Source organism: Helicoverpa zea, chromosome 14 (assembly GCF_022581195.2).
Source record: "Helicoverpa zea isolate HzStark_Cry1AcR chromosome 14, ilHelZeax1.1, whole genome shotgun sequence".
NCBI classification, from domain to species: domain Eukaryota; kingdom Metazoa; phylum Arthropoda; class Insecta; order Lepidoptera; family Noctuidae; genus Helicoverpa; species Helicoverpa zea.
The window spans coordinates 9,132,360-9,144,560 of record NC_061465.1 but is presented as its reverse complement, the minus strand read 5'-3'; the positions used below and the strand labels follow the sequence as shown (position 1 = coordinate 9,144,560).

The following is a 12,201-nucleotide window of genomic DNA, read 5'->3' as shown; positions in this document are numbered from 1 at the left end:
GTTCATATTACGTACAAAGGTATCTATTTAAATTGGACCTAATTTCTGAAGCCATTTTTTTTTTTTGAAAAAAAAAATCAAATTTCTATACAAATAATGAGCTCTTGAAGCATGTTTATAAACTGAGGTTTTTCTATAGCAATTTTACTGTTTACTGGAACTGGAATATGGATCAAATTCAAAAAGAAGTGATTCTCGAAATGATCCTGATTCAAATAATTTTTCATCAGAACATCAGGCTAGTGAGGATGTCTGAAAGAAGTTATTGAAGAGGAAACATAACCTGTCATCTTGTTACTGTTGTTATATTAATTACTCCTTGGAAACTTGCAAGATCAGAAAAAAGGAGAAGTAATATTAGGTGGTCCGATTGATCCTTCTAAACTGAAAATGTTTATAACAAAAAATAAATTAAATAAACCGATATAAAAAAACCACTCGATCAAACAGAGGTAGCGTCAATATTGGTAGGCTATCAGACCTATTATCAAGTACGTATGTGCACGCGCATTCGTTGTGTTATCGTCACACACACATGTGCATCAGCGAGCATGCAACTGCGTAGTTTATTGTGAAATGTGGTACTGTTGTGTGCGAGAATGGTTTTGCGAACTCGGGTGTTTGTCTGACAAGGTGCAAATAAACATGTGTTTGTATAATGCAGAAATAAAAACACGTGAAGGATAAAGTGTGCATTGGGGTCAAGGGTCAATTTATTTATTTGTAAAATCATTATGTTTACTGTGTAATTGGTGGTGTGGTGAATTCAAAACTATATGTAGACGATCTAATGTCCTTCATTTCTGAGGAGTGCAGTGTCGAGAACTACTGGTTGGTAAAGTCTGCTACATTGACGGACAGCCAAGATTGAAGTCATAACTGTGATAAGTAACTTGTCTCATCTCTTTAATTGGTTATATTAAATCTTATCCGTGGTAATGTCGAGTTTATTAAATGAGATTTTAGGACTGAAGCTCTTATAGTTTATCCACAATAAATTATAATGCGACCTGTTTCTAATGAAATAACGACAATATAGTATTCATGTTGGCTAGCGCTTGATCGAACATGGAAAGACTAGCAATCAGTTGTCAATAGAATACATCTTCGAAGACGTATGACTGAATCGTTAAACCAATAACATTCTCGTGGCATACATAAATATGTTAAAATTATCTACATCCGGATAACTCAACTCTCCGGACGCTCAGATGAATGGATGTACGACTCCGCTCCGATTGAAAATAAGGCCGCATCCGCCTATTAGCATTACAAACATTCTTAGTTCCGTACTGAAACGACGGAACATCTAATAAATGTATTACTCTTTGTCAAGCATGTTCATCTCAAAACAACAATAAAATACGATACCCTGACAAATTCATTTTCTTCCCACGCCCCAGTACAATACACATATTTTTCAATTTAATTTTCTGCCAATGACAAAATGGCACAACGCCGTTTCCCTTTCATGACACAAACGATAAATACATTAGGACCATATGACAATTCGGCGTAGAAAGGCGGCACGCGGCGAAAGCGCACGCGATTTCTGTACCCGAGCGATGACGATCGGTGACATTATAACAAGTTTGCATTTAAATAGTGCAGTAAAAGCGTCCAGGGTATATAGAGCTCTGCGACAAGGTCATATTCCCCCTTGGAGATCAGATTATGGAAGCGCGAAGGGAAGTGTAGAAAGGCTGTATGTGATCAAGACATCGGACCTACGAACGGCCGGAGACGCGCTACGTCATCGCGGTGCTGCAAACGTTCGGAACCGGCCGCGGTGCCGGCCGACAACCTGTGGTAGGTATGTCAGGAATGTGACTAGTCTCCGGTAGATTGGCGTGGGAGGTGCAAGATGCCAGCGTTCGCTGTTTACGAACCGCAATCGCAATTTTCAGTGTAAATTAATTTAACGCCTATGTCTACACACTATACTATAGCATTGTTTTAATTAAGTTTTATACTCAATTGATATCTATCGCCTGGATAGCAACCAAAAACAAACGCATATCGCTTTAAAATTAATTGTATTGGGTAGATTACATCAGTCTTGTGATTATAAACTAGGAAATGATGTGATAGTTAAAAGTCAAGTTTGATTTTGTTCTTTAGAAGAGAATAACAATAAACTGGTCAATATTGGAATATCTGACACTGCAGTGAACTGCAAATCAATTTATTGTGGGCCCAGTGAGAACTTTAATTTAGTATTATTAAGTACAAGGTCAGATTAAAACCGTGTCATGGAAGTTTAAGTAAAATATATGGCCGATCGTAGTTCGATGTAACTGCGCAGTTCTCGAGTCGAGACTTCGAGGAATCCATTAAGGCGATCTCCTTGACGCATTACTGGTAGCAATGCCACTCGGGGAACTATGCACGGTAACAATATGGAACTTACTGTTGCCAGGTTCGCTTCCGTAATAGGTATCCATCACTACACAACACTATACTAAATTGTAAATAAATTTCACTACACGAAAACAACACTAAATTAGCGTTTTAAGTCACAAAGTAGCACTTGAGCAAGCCAAACATCGTAAGAAATCCTCGTCCGGAGTGGACGCAAACAAGTGAACGCGCTCATCTTGTTTTTTCCCCGTGTAAAACTGTGAACACTGATTATTTGGTTGTGGATGAGCACAGAACGTAGTTGTTAAACAATCAATGTGTCGGTGAGCGGTGGGCCGGCATCGTCGTCGGGCGTCCTTGTCCGCGTCACCCGCGTGTTATTGTTGTGAAACAATGTTTATACACGTGGCGCTGTTGATGCGCACTTCGCGTCTCCGCCGATAAGGACGCTATGTCGGCGCGGCCAGCCCGCCACAACTAACGCGCGAAACCAATGCTTGCTAGTAATAACCGAACGGAAGGCCACGTGATTCAGATGACAAACGCGTCGGTAAACTATACACTGACCGACCGACCGCGCCGTGCTTATCGGTGAACGATTTACTATCAAATCTCCATGTCGAGAAATTATTGCTAAGTGAAGTTACACTTTGAACACTTGATACTTCGTCAAGTGTTTAAACAATTTGCTAGTTTCATTTAACATAGCGTTTTTATATCCTGACTGGTTACTCATTCTCTAAGTCAATAGAACAACAAACTATTCAGAATGGGACTGTTCCATTTTTAAGAGGTTCGATGGGTTGTGCCCCTTTTAAGTTGAAAATTACCTAACCGAAAGAGTAATTATGGAACATAACAATGACTACCAAAGTATCCTGATCACCTTGCTTTTTCTGCAGTTTTCATTACATGCAGTCATCTGTAGTGGTGGTCCCGTACACTAAATCCGTGCAGAAAAATGCCTATTGCCCATATTAATTTGTGTCTTGGCATTAGGAACTTTGAACGGAAATTATCTGAAATGAATACGGTTTTCGCTCGCAGTGAAATTTTGGCGATTACTCAAAAATATCTTTGATGTATTAGGGTAAAAAGCGCAGGACCCGCACCTCGAACACTCATATGCATAAAACTACACAAATTCCTTTTTTCTCGACTGCTGCCAGCCACGCAATTTCTCCGATTGTATGCAAATCCTCGACGCAAACAAAGAATGAAAAAGCACCGACGCAGACGTTCGCTCCATCCCACCTGTGTCCCCCCATCGCGTCCGTCTGAGCTGCGGGCAAACTAGAGACCGTTGCGACGCAATCCAACCGAGAGCCGCACCGTAAACAACCACGATATTATTCCTGAATAGATCTCATCTCTTTACATATCGACCGCCACCGTCTTGTCGAGCACGCTTTTATTAGCCGTCTTCAACTTGTGAATTATTCAGTGAGTATTCTATTAAGCACTTAGGCAGAAGAATAATGCATCCAGTAGATTTTCATAGTGGCAGGGTCGGCGGGCACGTCGCATAAACATCACCTTGGCCCGCACGCTCGGCCCGAGAGGAAAATAGAATCGAATGCATCAGAATGTGACCCATTTAGTGAAGTGTGCGATAACAAAAGGGGACGTCATATTGTGATCGTAATATTTTTTATATCATGACATTTTAACATCCTTTTTATAGCTACACAATTTTGAAACTTGACTGGGACAGATTCTCTACGAATGATGACTGATATTTGGTGATGTAAGGAACTATTACGCACATAAGGCTACACGACCTTCCTATAATTTTCCGGGTCGCAATGTAAATAGAAATGTTGGAATGTAATACCTAATATTGTCCTTTTCGTCTCTGCCATTCGTTTTCGAAGAGTTTTAAAAGTAAATTCAACCAACTGTCTTGGGGGCATTTCATAAAGTTAATAACGTATGTGTCAAGTTGTCAACGCAGTTGAAATGGACAGCTTAAAACACAACAGTGCAAAAAAAATGCATAAAATATAATTGATTAGTTTTTACACTGCTGTTAAGGAACCTCATTTGGTGCTAATTAAGTAATTTTTATTCAAGAGATTTCGAGTTTGTTCCAAAAGCACTTCATGAATAATAAAAAAAAACTTTTTGGAAATATGCATATTTACAAATTGCAAATGTAATGAGGGGCAAAGGTCAGTGTTCAAGGATGTCACTTATTAAAAAAAAAATTGCGATGTCATCGCGTGAAATAGTCAGAGACGTCGTCGGCAGCCAGCGGTGTAGCAACCGCGGCACACTGCAGATGTTAGCACGCTAAGCCTTCGAGGCCACAGGACGGGTCCAAGGCAGGTTTAACGGCCGGCCGCCCGCCTGTCTGGCCGTTCACCCGGGGCCCGCGCGGGGGCGAAACGTGCGCGAAAACACCGCGCCCGCGCCGTTATTGCCTCACGCTCGAACCACACATAGCCAAACGTTTTCCTTTGTCGTGTTATCTCTTTCTGTTTCTTGCCGAAAGCAAAGGACGCGGCGCAAACGCACTGAGTGTGGACACAACACTAGAAAAGCGAGATACAAGGAAGCAATACACGCTTGTATATTATCTTATCGATAACTAAGCAACGGATCGGACCCCAAATCTAAACAAATGTTGTTGAACTTGACTTGTCAGCGACATTTGGCACGTTTTCGAATAAGTTGTTTATATTTTATTCTCCTCGATAAAGTCGATTGTTGTAAGGAAAAGCGACCGCGCGACTGAGTGGCAACAGAGTAAACAACCCGACAGTTAGAGCCTTAATATTGATGTTGGTTTGTCCGTCCTAAAAATGGAACAAGACCGTGAAAATACGTAGTGATATTATACGACTATTCCCACAAAAGGATTTACGTCAAAGATTAATGAATTAAACACGCCTCCTGTGTAATTAGGATCAACAGCTGTTCAGCAGTGGAGTTGAATATTTACCAAAACGCGTGCGGTTCGTTCGGTTCGGCTAATCTTTCGTGAATGAAGGGTCTTTTACAGTTCACTCAATTGTTTTCAACTCGTAAATCCCAACGAATCATTTAGCGCGATTTCCTCAATTTGTCTGTCAAACAAGATAAAGATTGTCGGAAACAATAACACCGATTATTTTTAATTAACTTTCGTTTGAGCTCGGCCGTGGTTGATTCTCCGCTTTGTTGTTACGCCAGCTGATATTATTATTTACGTTGATAAATATTAATTAAACCTGAATCCGCAGCATTAACCCACCAGAAATGTATTTATGAAGGTAAATGTAGCCTTATTTCTAAGAAGCATGTTCCTAAAGGATTCGCTTTGATTCAAAGAGCTAAAGCGGAGGTATGTTTTAAATTACTTGCTGTATTAGAAACTGCACCCATCTTAATTAACCGAAGTCGTGAACCAGCTGATTAGCAAGTTGCAAAATATTTAATCGAATTCGAAGTCTAATAGAATAGCAGACCTTTGAAACAAGGAAGTAGTACCTGAATACCAAAGATGGAATGAGTCATAGATATTCGGCGAACAATTTACTTAAGATCTCAAGACGCAGACCATTGTCCAGCATCCGAACGAGATAAGTGTGTCGTTCTAGATTGTGCAAGCGGCCACCGTTGCGGCGTCGATGTGCAAAAACCGTCGGCGGTCAACGACGCTGGGGCCCGATGGGGATGCGCAACACCACCAAAACGGACACCGGAATCGGCATTACTCATTGTTCGTTCATAATAAACGTAATAATTCCAAATAACATACTACAACACAGCCACATCTTCAAGAAATAGTACAATCAAACATTGTTTTTAGATTTTAAGGGCATGACATATTTAAGGAATTAATTCAAATCAACCCCCATGTAACTAATATACCAACTGCTTTCTGATATCCGTTAAATGACGATCAATTTTGTTTGGTCTTGAAAGGTCTTTTTTTTTTTTTTTTTTTTTTTATCGACGTAAAATCATCAAATGACCCCTCCCGCTGTGGGTTAGCAGCGGTGAGGGAGTGTCAGACTCTTACTGACTAAAATCGTCGTGTTCCGTCATAGGCCTTTTATGTACCAGGGCCGCGGTATCTCTTTCGAACAACCCGCAGCCCCGGCAGGCCTTGGCCCTGCTGGGCCCCGCTGGGGTTGCTGACGTCTCTTTGAGGAGCGCGTGGAACAACGCGCGCCGTCGACACGGGTCTGTCGTCTAGGAAGACAGAGGGACGATGAGCCACCCGAACTCACCGCCCACAGACCCACGCCTACGGTGGCCGGGAGTCATCTCGCGACACCCGGCGCCCATGGTGTCTACCTGGTCCAGCGCGGCGGCCGGGATGAGAGGTGCGAACTCTCTGGCGTTCCGCCTCCTCCTTCTCGAGCATGACCGCTTCGCAGAAGGAGGCGACGGCATCCCATTCCCTCTCGCCCCGGACCATGGCCTGAACCAGGGCCGGACGCGAGAGGTCGCCGCCGCCCAAAGCCTCGACGAGGACCCGGCGGTGCCCTTCCCATGCGGGGCACACCTGGACTGTGTGGTCCACCGTGTCCTCGTCTTGAAAGGTCTCAAACAGGAAGTCGTGCTAAGGGCAATGAACACTCGAGTGTGAAGGTCGCAAAATAAATAACTACGTGTCACAGTTGGCACTGTTGGATAAACAGATTATAATCAGCTAGGTTGGTGTAAAATAATGTATTTAATTATTTTAGGTAATTAAGACTAAGATTTTCTTAGTAACTTATATCACTTTGTAAATAAGTCGTTCGTTTCCGATATTGAAGTTAGTACTTACAGTATTTAGACAAAAAATCGGCCTATCATCAGACGTCACACACTCATCCAGTTACCGTTAAGTCTTGATGCTTTCCATACTCATTCAATTATTAAAATAACAGCACCGTTGGACGCGCAAAAACCTTAGCCATCGGTCGATGACACCGAGGGGCACTTTAGGGCTGACTCCATCACGCTTCGTCAACTTCGTATCATGCTTATAATAAAAATACTTAATTTTTTCCTTACAATAAACCACTGACAAGAAGTAGCGTGTACATAATACTTTCAGATTTTAGCTTATTGATATCGAGTACACTTTCTAAAGAGCTTATAAACACATACTTTTTAAATTGTTGACGATGGATATTTGATCGTAAGACACCGCTGGCTGTATGCGTAGTGTTTAGCGAGATTTTATCCAATTAAAATGTTAATACCTAGTTAGCGCGCAATGAAATCGTGGTCGCAGAAAATAATGGGGCGCGATCACTGGCCCGCCCGGTGAAATCTTAATCATTTGCATAAGGTACCAGAATGCCCACACACATTTGCCCACGCTGGCCGCGTATTGTCCTCGGCTGCCATGTATGAAATACTACCCCGAGCGACTTGTTATTGAACTCTGACATTTTAACTGAGTGTATTGTCGGAAATGTTTCGTAATTAGTCATATTAATTGTGTTTTTATATCAGTATTGGAATAAAAGTAATCGAAAAACTAGTTTCTCGTTCAGAACAATCGCTTTAAGTTTAGTGTTCTGAATTTTATCAACTCAGAGCCCCAGTAGTTATTTAAACGACTTCTGACCTAAGAAACTTCTAATTATTTGAAATCATTTCACCTACAATGCGTACAGACAATTTTGGTGGGGGGCGATAAATCGTCGTTCCGCATTCCGATGTGAAATTCATTCACGGGTCGTAACGAAGTCGTCTAGACTGTGTGTCGGAGAAAGGTGACCATTCACCGGCCGGCGTGACTCGCGAGGCGGGCCGACTTCGCTCCCACCAACGTGTAAGTAACTGGTTAGCAATCGGCTTCGTTATCATGTGAACACATTTTTTATAGTTTTCGTACTCCGGAGATACCGTTCAATTCAACAGTTAAACATAACGTTTAAAAGTTATGGAAATTCTTCTCAGATCTTTATGACTTGCCCGACTACTTAGCAATATTACAATTTTACTGTTTCAGATCACAATCTGGTTGTAATATATTCCCGTGGTGTTGTAAACACCGAGGCGGTATCGGCACAAAGTACAAAACTAAATAATGTAAGTCTTGTAAGCGACCACTTTCCAAACAACACGATATCATCTACATGACGGCGGTGCACGAGCGTTTGGTTTTAATGACAGCGCACCGTGAGGCCAGCATCCGCGTAGCAACAGCTTTCAGACAGTGAATGAAAGTTGATCGCGGCGGAAAAAATGCGAGAACGCCGATGGTTCCGGCACAAACGACCGCCGTAAATATTTGGCACTCGGATCCCAAGCTGCGGCCCGACCACCGCTTTACAATTTCCATCGACATTTCAGTACCCCAGATTTTTTTTTAATACAACGAGTCTCTGTCCACTTTTCTTTTTACATGTTTATGTCACGAGACGAATTTCTCTCCTTCTAATTTATCCTACAAAATGTTGTTTCCTCAAACATTCTGAGATAAATTAGCATGTTTTATTTCGCATTCATGAATCTCAAATAGGTTGTTAGCAAATTTATCTGAAGTCTTCATCCTTATCCGTATAAGCAAGGGAGATTTTGCATTTAGGCAAACGGCTTCTCTGAAATCCCTGATGATTATTTACAAAGAACGTTCACCTATAAACAATGCCAACAGTTGCCAGCCAAGGTGGGTCAAGTACCTAAGTTACTTTTTTTTTTTGTAACGTAATCGAAATATTGTACATAGCCTTAGCTAGGGCTAACCGTAGCATCGGCATATTATTTATTTTGGCTTCGTTGCAATCTGCAATGACAGATAAACATAATTCGAAATGCAATTTATTGATCATAAAGTTTAATTTCAATCAGGGTAGCATGTCCCGATTTTCCCAGAAACTGGGTATTAAGAGCAGTCTTGGTGTTATTTAGAACTGGCAAATGCAGCGATCTCCAGTAGAGTGCCAAGAGCGTGGGCGGCGATAGTCGCGGGCATCACCACCGGAAAGTCGAATAAAATATAGGTGTTACCGACTTTAAAGCGGGTCATCATACTGACAAAACTGCTGTTTGATGTTACAGATATCGTTATTTAATTACAGAATTCATTATACTGCAATAACTGAATATTGTTATTGCGCGTGCTCCAACACGTAAGTAAACAAAAAGCGTCAAATGAAGTGATTCACTCAATCGATATGTCCGATCGATGCGCTTGATATGTTGTCACTCAAGAAGTGAATTGGTGTTATAGGTATAATAAAAGCATCAATGCAAGCACTAAGCGCCCATCTGCGAGGGTTGAACATCGAATTAGGTTAAAGGTTGGGGAGGTCGACGCCGCGTTAAACAGTTTTAGGGTCGGGGTACATGGACCGATCATAATTCGCCCCAAAATAAAGTACAAATTATGTCATAAAACAATCTAATATTTACCATGTAAAAATAAACTGTTGTCAGGTTATTTGTATCTAATTTGGTCACAGGGATAAGTTACTTTATGATGATGTTTTTTTTCTGATTACTGATACACGTTGAAAGAAGTCTTTTTTTAGTCCATATACAACCACACAAGTACATTTTTAAGCTGATTTCAGTGCAGCTGGAAGTGAGAATGTCACATAAACAATATAAATGATATTTTACAAATTATGGATTTATACTATGTGAGGTATATAGGATTTAAACATACAAATTTTATTAGCAAATATTACAAGAACACATAATATTGAATCAAAGTGTGGGGTCAAAGGTATGTAGGGCAGGATGCCCCTACAGGTGGGTCAGAGAGGGCTGTGTGCACTCAACAATGTTCACCCATAGGGCTTTATTCACCTGCATTTGTTTAGCCTGTTATGCCATTAAAGGAGGTCATAACATGGAAAATTGTGTTATGTCCATTGAATCAAAGGGCTATGTGATTTCATCCACATGGCTTGTTGCAGGCTAGGGTTAAATCAAAAGGGTTCTAACCATAAAGCTACGAGAATTAACATAGTAAAATATACTTCGGAAACTGGTTATTAAGCTCAAGTACTAATTTGCGACAGGTTCGATTCTTATTACTTACAGGCATTACAGGACTGGGATTACGAGCCACAATTTCCATAAAACAATGTTTACTGTAGACAATTTTAAAACTTTCCTAAGATTAATGTAATCAAAGAGGTATTCTTACTAAGTCAACATGCATCTTGTAGAGGACTAACTCATCCGAGTTCAATATTTTGCTAAAATACAGGACTCTGGGTACTTCTAACTCAATACATATAACTACCCTATGGATGTTACATGAGTGTGATGGGAAAATTGTCTGTGACTAATGAAAAATGCTACATTCCAGCCTAGCTAAAGGAATGTTGTTGAGACAGTTATCATCTGCTTTGATATTATCATGCTGAGCAGTACTTTGGTGGTAGAAACAGTTATGGGTCCATGCTGAGCTCTTGTGTTGTGTTTAGCTTGACTACAAAACAAAATAAGGTTTGTGTCTACATTCTACAGGATCAAGTTGATGTTGGTGAACACAACAACTACCATTGTATGTAATCATTATACTTACACTTATTTTTGGCATTCTCATCCATGAGCATGTTGAAATGGTGGTGGCGGTTCCACGCAGCCATTTTGCCTTCGTGAGGAGCCCCGAGAAGCACCAGGGCCGCCCCGGCGGGCCCAACTCCGTCTAGGGGCTCCAGTGTCCTCAGCGCACTACAACTTTGTCACACACTCATAACCCAAGGAACATAGCTATCACACACTCGCGCTCAAAACGCCGTCGCCCCGGACGGCGGTGTCATCGGCGCCGACGCGCGGCGCACATGCCTTGCACTTCCGCTCCACGCACTTATGCACACGCGGGTAAACAAGCACGATCAAAACGGCACCGAGCGGTGATTCACCTCTAACGCCCGTCGCGCGCTCCGCACTGCAGGCGGACTGTAGCGGCGCCCGCGAGCCGCAACCGACTGACACCCAAACACTCGTCCCGTGTCACGTGTGCGCTATGTGCGCTGCACCCAATCACATCGACCAACAACACTATCCCGCACTAATTAATTCACACCCGATTAGAAATCACCGTCCAATATTACCCACAAATTAAAGAATTCGACCGAACGCGATAGGAGTGAGCAAGACGCGCGACGCGGTTTCCCTTCGCCGATCCGATCCTCACTGCTCCGAATCGAACTCGCGAACAAAATAATAACAAATGTGCATGAGATGCTCGCTATAATATGTGCACGTGGGTTGCGTCATAGACGGGACCGACAAAATATTATGAAATCACATTTACAGATTAGAATATTTCAAAAATTACGACGGAATGCCTCCGAATGCAGACAGTTGATGGCCAGCTAACGAATATAAATTTTATGAAATACGAACTTCACTGTCGCATTCTCAAGTATCAAAGTGATTGCCTAATCAAAAGTATTAGCAGTATAATTACAACACCAATAACTACACTATTTGTAAACAAAACACAGCCCGTAATACATTCAGAAAATAACAGTTTTGAACAGTAAACGCGAACGCGTTGATCAAGCGCGACAAATAGGACAAAACATGGCAGACTCGAAAAGCACACGAATTTTATCTATGGTCGTTTTATTTTTAAAAGCTATGGTTCTATTACAGAAAATAAATTGTCTAAATTCAGTAATCTTATATATTTTTGTTTACATAAGAAACAATAATTTATAATAACAATTTTTTGTTTTAATGTTAGGACATTTACACATTATTTATATACTAGACATTTTTATGTGAATTTGTTTCGTTTGGATTTTTTTCAAAACAAATGCGTATCACGAAACGTGACATTGCGATCATAGACAACATTTTCTGTTTCTTGCCAACCATAAAAATTAAAGAACAATTCGTTCATTCACTGGCATTTTTAACTAGTTCCAATTTCTCAAAAAC

The 12,201-nt window shown here is 41.2% G+C and overlaps 1 protein-coding gene across 6 annotated transcripts in view; it reads right to left on the bottom strand.

The window, feature by feature from the left end:
• The window catches only part of LOC124636319 (serine/threonine-protein kinase minibrain), a 112,680-nt gene extending 100,816 nt beyond the window's left edge, over positions 1 to 11,864 (bottom strand). For 3 of the 6 annotated variants that reach the window (XM_047172360.1, XM_047172361.1, XM_047172364.1), the window contains exon 1: positions 10,835 to 11,864. In XM_047172360.1, coding sequence (XP_047028316.1) covers positions 10,835 to 10,898 — 64 coding nt within the window. In that variant the 5' untranslated portion in view covers positions 10,899 to 11,864. Of the gene's footprint in view, positions 1 to 2,410; positions 2,835 to 10,834 lie in introns of those variants that run through there. The other 3 variants (XM_047172362.1, XM_047172365.1, XM_047172363.1) reach the window with 2 other exon arrangements.
• Positions 11,865 to 12,201: the final 337 nt, after the last annotated feature.